The 8735-nt window shown below is 44.1% G+C and overlaps 1 protein-coding gene across 1 annotated transcript; it reads right to left on the bottom strand.

The window, feature by feature from the left end:
- Nucleotides 1-2409: 2409 nt before the first annotated feature.
- LOC140905588 (olfactory receptor 51G2-like) lies at nucleotides 2410-3378 on the bottom strand. Its single transcript, XM_073329108.1, has one exon. The coding sequence runs from the start codon at nucleotides 3376-3378 to the stop codon at nucleotides 2410-2412; it is 969 nt and encodes a 322-aa protein (XP_073185209.1).
- Between the last annotated feature and the right edge of the window lie 5357 nt (nucleotides 3379-8735).

The following is an 8735-nucleotide window of genomic DNA, read 5'->3' as shown; positions in this document are numbered from 1 at the left end:
AGTTAAGCCACAGTTAAAGTTGGGTCAAGTTTTGCTCTCAGAGCAGGGATTCAACTTCTGTGTCTATGAAATATGGTGTAGCTTTAGCCAACACAGCAACACTTACTCTCTGAGTGCAGAATGAGTTTTCAGAGAATTTACAAGTCAACCTGCTAAGTAGTTTAGGAATGCATAAACGTAGTCTTCCTCCCTTGAAACTCCTTCTTCCTTAAATGTATTCCACTGAACAACCTAATTCCCTGGACAAAACAGAATACTTTATTCCAGAAGGAGAAGCTTTAAGGGTACAGGACTGCAGTTTTGCCAACTGTGGGGCGAACAATACAATCTTTCCTTTTGGGAGGCTGTGACCGGAGTTGCTGGAGGGACTGTACAGAGAATGCTCAATCAGGACAAACTGCAAGGAATAGGGCAGACAATCCCCCAAACTGGTGGCTTATTCTTATAATTGATTCACCAAAACAGTAACCAAACAGCTTCTATAATACCTTCCTGGTTCCCAAGAAGCCAAAATACCGTTCTCTTTAAGCAATCTAGCCTTTGGCTCCCACCCACACAGCAAAGTCCATCTATTAAGGGTTATATAAAATCTTATTCACCATCTGTGAAGTTCTACTACTCTCAAGAGATCGGACACATTTCACACCAGGTAAAATACACACTTACAGACAATTCTTATTCACAAATCTAAGATATTTTTAAAAGGAAAAGAAAGAGAGTTATTGTCCTAAAAGATTGTTATACATACAGATATGAACCCAGTTCACAGGTCAGTTTCTAAGCAGAAATGGTGAGTCTGCCGATCTGTAGAAATCTTTCTGGAATTAATGGAAAAGGTCATAGTCCAATCGACAGTCCATATACAGAGTGTTTTCAAATTCTTCCATGAGAAATGCAGGGCTAATCCACAAGTCCTCCATCTTGTTACTTGAACATCCCCTGACAAAGCTTAAGCAGATCTGAGATAGTAAGGATCAGGCCCAAAAGTCTCTTTGTAGCTGAAATTCAGCTGATTAGCCTCTTGTCCCCAAATGACCACAGCAGGTTGAAGAATGGATGAAGAATAAGTAATGTGCATTTTTGCCTTGAAATAAATCTCTATTTCCTACATCTACACTGATAACTAGCAGCATTGATTACCATAAGGTCATTAACCATTGAAATGGTTCACAGGTAGGTTACTACAAACTTCAAAGAGAAATAAAGACAATGATATTATACCACAAGTTTCATCGAAATGGTAATATCCCCTTTTGACCTCTGAATCAAGAGAATGGGTCATGAAACAAGACTTACAGGAACTGAAATTTATCATCTACAAGCTAATTTGGTCACACTACTGAACTTGTAGTAAGATATAGAAAAACCCAGACAAATATAATTAGTATATACTTTTGATTCTGTAACAATATATGCCTATATTTCAAGAACTCTAGTTTATTTACCGTGGCTTTGCTAGCTATCCATGAGGAATGGCCCTGTTTACCATTTCAATACTTTTCTAATATGTCCTTAAGAGTTGCTTTTAGTCACAGAGGCACTTGGACACCGTGGGCTATATTGGCTCTGAGAGAGACAGATTAGACAGACCAAATCAGTGCCCCTGTCAAGGTTCCTCCCACACTCTGAACTCTAGGGTACAGATGTGGGGACCTGCATGAAAACCTCCTAAGCTTACTTTTACCAGATTAGGTTAAGACTTCTCCAAGGTACAAATTAATTTTATCTTTTGTCCTTGGAATAACCACTGCCACCACCAAACTCTAACTGGGTTTACTGGGAAATGTAGTTTGGACACGTCTTTCCCCCCAAAATCCTCCCAACCCTTGCACCCCACTTCCTGGGAAAGGTTTGGTAAAAATCCTCACCAATTTGCATAGGTGACCACAGACCCAAACACTTGGATCTGAGAACAAGGAAAAAGCATTCAGTTTTCTTACAAGAAGACTTTTAATAGAAATAGAAGTAAATAGGAGTAAAGGAATCACCCCTGTAAAATTAGGATGGTAGGTACCTTACAGGGTAATTAGATTCAAAATGTAGAGAATCCCTCTAGGCAAAACCTTAAGTTACAAAAAAGACACACAGACAGAAATAGTCATTCTATTCAGCACAGTTCTTTTCTCAGCCATTTAAAGAAATCATAATCTAACACATACCTAGCTAGATTGCTTACTAAAAGTTCTAAGACTCCATTCCTGGTCTATCCCCAGCAAAGCAGTATACCGACAGACACACAGAACCTTTGTTTCTCTCCCTCCTCCCAGCTTTTGAAAGTATCTTGTCTCCTCATTGGTCATTTTGGTCAGGTGCCAGCGAGGTTACCTTTAGCTTCTTAACCCTTTACAGGTGAGAGGATTTTTCCCTGGCCAGGAGGGATTTTAAAGGGATTTACCCTTCCCTTTATATTTATGACAGCCCGCATTGGAGTCTGTTAGTGGAATAGTTTTGAAAGATCTTCATGATCCGTTTACGAATCTCTTTGGTTTTCATGCTGTATACAATGGGATTGAGCACCGGGGGGAAGAGGAGGTGGAGATAAGACAGAAGAATCTGACTCTGAGGGAGAGCCTGTTTCTTGAACCTTTGAATCATCGACAAACTGATCAGCGGGGTGTAGAAAAGCAGGGTGACGCAGATGTGGGAGACACAAGTGTTTAGAGCCTTGAGACGCTCTTGCCAGGACGTAATACTCAATAGAGTCTGAAGGATCATGATGTAAGACAAGACAATGAGCACTGAGTCTAATCCCAGAGAAGAAAAGAGAATAAACAAACCATAGAAGCTGCTGGGTGTAGTGTCTGTGCAGGCCATCTTCATCACATCTTGATGCAAACAATATGAATAAGAGAGTGGTTGAATCTTGCTGTATGGCCACCTCTTGAGAAGAATGACAGCTGGGATATTCAGACCACTAGCCCTGATTATTATCGCCAGCCCTATGTTTCCTATCCTTGCACTGGTTAAAGTCGAAGCGTATCTCAGCGGGTGGCGTATTGCAACAAAGCGGTCAAATGCCATGGCTAATAGTACGGATGATTCCATCATGGAGAAAGTTTGAATAAACAAAAGTTGGGTCAGACAGACATCAATGACAATTTCTCTGGTGTTAAACAGGAAGACGCTGAGCATAGTTGGCAAGGTGGAAACAGATAAGCCAAGGTCAGTGACAGACAACAGAGAAAGGAACATGTACATGGGCTGATGAAGACTGTGCTCTGTCTTGATCACAAACAGAATCAGACTGTTTCCTAGAATTGCAATAAGGTATATGGAACAGAAAGGGATGGAGATCCAGGGGCCATCAGCTTCCAGCCCTGGGATGCCTGCCAGGAGGAATCTTGCAGGACTGATGTTGCTTTCATTGCAGGTTGGCATGATGCACTGGGGAGGTTCTGATCAGTTTCTTAAACCACATCCCCTACAATTAAAAGCAACATGATTGAAAATATGTGACAGCATGACAGAAAATATGGCCCATTCTGCCCCCGCTCTTCAGACAGGTTGGAGTCAGTACCTTGATTAAAAACCCTGGTGGTACTCACACATCCCCAGATCAGTTATAATATCCCATTACTAATAATATCCTGTTCTTATATAGAGCTTTGCATTTATAAATCTCAAAGTGATTTACAAAAGAGCACAAGTATCAGTGGGTCTGATTCAACGCCCATTGACACTCATCAGAAGGAGGATGTAGATCCTCATTTAACTGAGGGGGAAACTGAAACACAAAACAGGTAAGCAACTTGTTCAGGGTAACGCAGGAGATCAGTGACAGAAGTCAGGTCTCCAGGCTCTCAGCAGAGTGCCCCTTCACTAGACTAGACCACACCCTCTCCCCTTGGTGGAGCTTGTCATATGAAGACTTCTATGAACTCATTATTAAAGGGAACATAAGAAAAGCAGAGTGGACCTGAACCAAAACACTGGATCAGAACACTCGTACATTTTGGAACAAGATTTCAGTCTGGATCCATATCTCAACACTTTAGCTTGGATCCATGATAAAAAAGTAAATGGTTTAGCTATTTAAAAATCCTGTGAGAGGAGAACAATGATGTGTATTGTGAATGGTCCATGGGCTGAGAAGCGTTCATAGAAACTACTCAGTGATGACTGACAGGGACTTGTCCAAAGCCACACAAGGAGGCTGTGGTCGAACAGGGAACACAATCCAGCTCTGCTGTGTTTTAGCTGTAAACAAGGATGCCCTCGCTGTTGTACATGATTATGTATGTTATTATTGGAGGGGAAGGGGCCGAAAAGAAAAGGAGCCTCTGAACTCTGTGAATGTTAGCTCTGTCCTATCTTCATTCTAGATGCCTCCTTTGCTCACACTGGGTGAGATCCAGCCCTGTGGAGAGAGGCAGCATTCCTCAACCGGGAGTTTTGCCATATGCAAAGTTTACTGTGAAAACCCCTATCCTCAGTTCTATGTACAACTCCTAGGGACGTGAACGGGCCCAAGAGGCCCTTAGCCAGCAAAACCCTCATTGATATTACATTTTGTTGGAGCAAAGACAAACAGCTCCATTTTCCTACTTATGGTATCCGAGCAGACACTCCAGAGGGTGTTATATGCCAAGCAAGCATCATGCCTCCAGAAGCTGCAGGAAATGCAGGGAGTGCAAGTCACCCTTTCAGAGGTTACACACACTCTCCGATTGTCTAGAAACTATGGTCAGATTATTCAGTATTTGCCAATGCAGGGTTAACTGCACCCCTTCCTGTTAAGTGTCTGGTGCTAGTGACTGTCAGTCAGGTTATGGGTCTAGATAGACCACAGCTGGGACGCGATATGGCCATGCTGAGGCTCCTTCTTACCATACACAGCCCCAGGCAAGTCAATGGTACTTACGACAAAGTGCCACAGGGAGCTGAAAACACAAGCTGGCTTTCACTGGGATTTGGGTTCTTCACTCATGGAAAATTCCGTGCTACAAGGGTAATGTTTGCACCATCTGGGCCATCAGATTGCAAGCACCACAAGGGAGGGACCTGTCTTCCGAGGAGTTTGGGTCCTATATACAACAACGAATAACGATGCTGATCATAAGAATGTGCAGGTCTCATTGGTTACAGATTAAACGTTCCAAGCAGTTGAGACTGCCTGTCCCTGTCCGTGAAATAACTCCAGTGTGATCAGCGCACTTACCAAAGCCACGAAAGTAGCAGCTGAGTGTTCATCCTTGACTCCTGAGGAAGCAGAGCCTGAACAGCCTGGGCAGCAGCATTCCCTCTCTCTGTCAGGCACACAGTGCAGCAATGTTTATAACCCAGTGGGTAAAAGCTCTGGAGGACAGATAATCAATTGGGAATCACCGTTGATCACATTGTTACACATTTTAGCTCGACCAGCACAAATGGAAAAGACTTAAAGGATGAATGATTTGAAGTATTTCTGCAGCGACTGGTGCAGTGTCCTGGATTTAGGGGTAACCCAATTCACAAGATGTTTCGCAACATTCAGCAATCGCCCATCTCAGAGCTGGGGTAAATGGTGTAATGCATGAGTCAGGAGACTGGCACTGACTTGCTTTCGGTCAGGATTTGACACTGATATTTTTTTCTCAAAGAGACGTTAGTTCTTGTGAAAGGTGCCAGCTTGACAGACATGGAGATGCCTGTGCTATAAGGAACCAAAATTCCACACGTACTATTGTGGATCGACACCACCAAGGGTGTACTGTTCGGCACATGGGCGAGTGAACTTGTAGTCTTTCCATTACCTGGATTAGAAACAATTTATTTTATTGTGCAACTTAAACAAAGCAGCCAGATCTCCCCACAGTTCCAGGGAATCTCCCACCGCCCCCAGGTATATTCTGCAGCCACAACATACATCCTCCTAGGAACAGCCAAAGCCAACCCCACATCCATCCATTCTCCTCCTACTCCATCAAGCCCCATTCCAACCATGAACTCATTATGCAGCCCCTTCTCCAGCCCAGTAATGCTCTCTCCCCAATCGCCAATCCCCTCCTCACCCTGTCACCCATTTCCCCACTCCAGGATAAGGGGGCCTTTCCCCCACTCTCCTCTCACACGCCATCAGCCCCTCCATATTCCCTGCCCTGAGAGGACAAGGGGGGCTGCCATTTGCCCTGCCCCTCACAGGCCATCCGCCCCTCCATTTCACTCTTTTGGGCAGTTGTTCAGGGAAAAATTCTGCCTTCCCTCAGCTCATCTCCCTTGGAGCTCCTGGTTGCTCTCCTCCCTGGTATGCCACTAAATCAGCTGCTCCCCTGTCTTTCTGCCTTTCTCAAGCACTTTCCTCACACTTGATTTCTCTGCCCCATTGTCCTGATCATTTACTTGTTAAATGTTTGGCTTCCTTGAATTCAATTGGAAATGTAGCTACAAGATCAGTGGATTTGGGAAGTAATCCTGCTGCTTTGGATAGGTCTGTGTCTTTGGATTGTAGCAGTTTTGAAACAGCATTTACCATTTCCCTGAATCCTTCTTTGGAGCACAATGAGAAAAACAAAACTAAAAATTTCCATTCATTTCTTTAATGCTGAAGGCTTGGAAACTTCAACGGCACTTTTGCTCAGGAGAATTATTTCCATGGGTGCCTTCATTGTCTCTAAACACTGAAGGTGAGAGGAAGGAGTGATTCACACTGGTTGTTGATCAATTGTGTAGTCAATTGTTTGACCAAGCTTTCATTTGCAATCATTTGTATGATAGGATACCAGTTTTTTGGAAGCAGTGATGTTGCATGCACCTTATGCAGAACGTCTGCTCCGCAAAGTTACACATTTCAGCTTTTATCACGTATTTGAAGATTTCACAAGTTACACATCTCTTCAAATGTCACTGAAATCCCACCCATCAGTTTGTCCCAGTTCCCGCAATTAAGTGGGGAGCTCTAGCCCATAAGGCCAGTTTGCTAGCTTGCTACAGTGTGTTTTTTTTCATTAATTTGATTGAGTCTATTATTTGGGGGGGCGTTGTTTGTGCTTGACTTTGGGGAACTCAATAGGGAACTGAATTAAATATGTTTACCATCGGTCTGGAACAGACCGGTAACTGCAGGGTACACTGCAGGACATGGAAGTCATAAGTTGGGCCAAGGGTAATGGTTTTAGGGAATAGATAATCGATATTACTATGTATGAATATATGTCATAATATGTTAATCTATATAGTAAGTGTACCCGAAGATGTCTCTGGGTAAGGAAATAAGATTTGGGCATGATAGGCTGTGTCCTGATTGTGTGTTAAGGAAAAGTTAGCACATGTGACTCCATTTTGGTTTGGAGCCCACTATTGTTTAAATGCCAGCACATCATACACCAGGAGGAGTAATCCTTAGATACTGAATCCCTGTGAAAATCCTCCTCCTTGTCTCCAGCCTGCCTTGACTCCCAGTATCTGGTTTTTGTCAGTCTCTAACTCCCTGTCTCTTGGCCTTGATGTGAGGCCTCCCATCCTGATAATAAAGGTTACTGATGCATAGCTTTAGGACCATGCTGTGTAATTAACATACTGGTATAGCACGAGGAATGCACCAAGCAGGGATAGGTGGTAGATAAGACAAGGGTTTGTTTATTGGCTAAGGTTTCCGATGCACAAGGGCAACATGCTTTGCTAAAAAGTATATAACCTTTGTATAATCTGTATTCAGGGTCCCCTCCTGGCTAGCAGGGGGGCACCACGCTCGAGGGTAATAAACTTAGTGTCTTTTGGGAACTCTGCAGTTGTGGACTTTGTTTCTGTGCCTCAGCCTAGATTTGAACTCTGCGTGTCCTATCAGGTATAATTCGCAGCACTGTTGTGCGTGTCCTATCAGGTATAATTTGCAGCAGTGGTGTGCGTGTCGTACCAGGTGTAATTCGCAGCACTTGTGTGCGTGTCCTACAAGGTGTAATTCATAACAGTTTTGGCGACCACGAAGGGACTCTAGGCTCGCCCCAACAAGCGAGACTACACTCCTCCTCTCGGACAGCTCCAGCCGGCACAGGGTGAGTTCACCTTTGAGAACTCCAAGGAACGGGGGTGTGAGCCGTCGCTTAGGCGATAAGGTGGCACATTTGGTGTCCTTTTGGTAGCCCATTATGGGTTCTGGGCAGAGTGTAAGTAAGGGGACCCCTTTGGCTGAAATTCTCGAGAATTGGGGGACTATTTCTGGTACCCATAGGTTAGGTAAAAAAAAAAAAAAGCTGTAATCTTGTGCAAGGTTGAGTGGCCAGCAATAACAAGTCAAACACCTTTTGACTGGCCACCGTATGGTTCCTTTGCTGGGGAAAAATTAAGAACGCTTAGGAAAAGGCTGGAAAACAAAACTCCAGCCCAGATGGATTATTGGTATGTATGGAACAACTGGGCTTATGCGCATGCGAAAGGACGTCCTCTTTCCTCCTCCTTTTCTTATTCATCTCAGGGGTCTCCAGCCCTGTTCTGTGCTATGCCTGCTTCTGCCCCTCCTCCGGCTTACCCTCGGCTTTCTGACTTATGCCTGTCACCTCCTTGCTTGCCAATTGGCCATGCTTTCTGTCCAGGTGACAAGCCTCATGGCGGGAGGACTCGGGTAGCCCTTGTAAGTAAAAATATTTAAGAAAAGAGACCAGGAGGGCTGGGGGCTAGTTAAGAAGCCCACCCTCCTTGTTAATTTGGTAGTGAAACAAAGCTGGTGCTCATGGAAGGGACAGTTCAGAGAAAAAAAACAGGATCGGGCCCAAGCGGGCAGGCAACAGATAAAGAGATTGGAAAACAGGTTGGAAACTTGA

This window comes from Lepidochelys kempii, chromosome 1 (assembly GCF_965140285.1).
Source record: "Lepidochelys kempii isolate rLepKem1 chromosome 1, rLepKem1.hap1, whole genome shotgun sequence".
NCBI lineage: Eukaryota > Metazoa > Chordata > Testudines > Cheloniidae > Lepidochelys > Lepidochelys kempii.
Note: the sequence above shows the minus strand (reverse complement) of the source record. Positions and strands in the feature narration are given on the sequence as shown.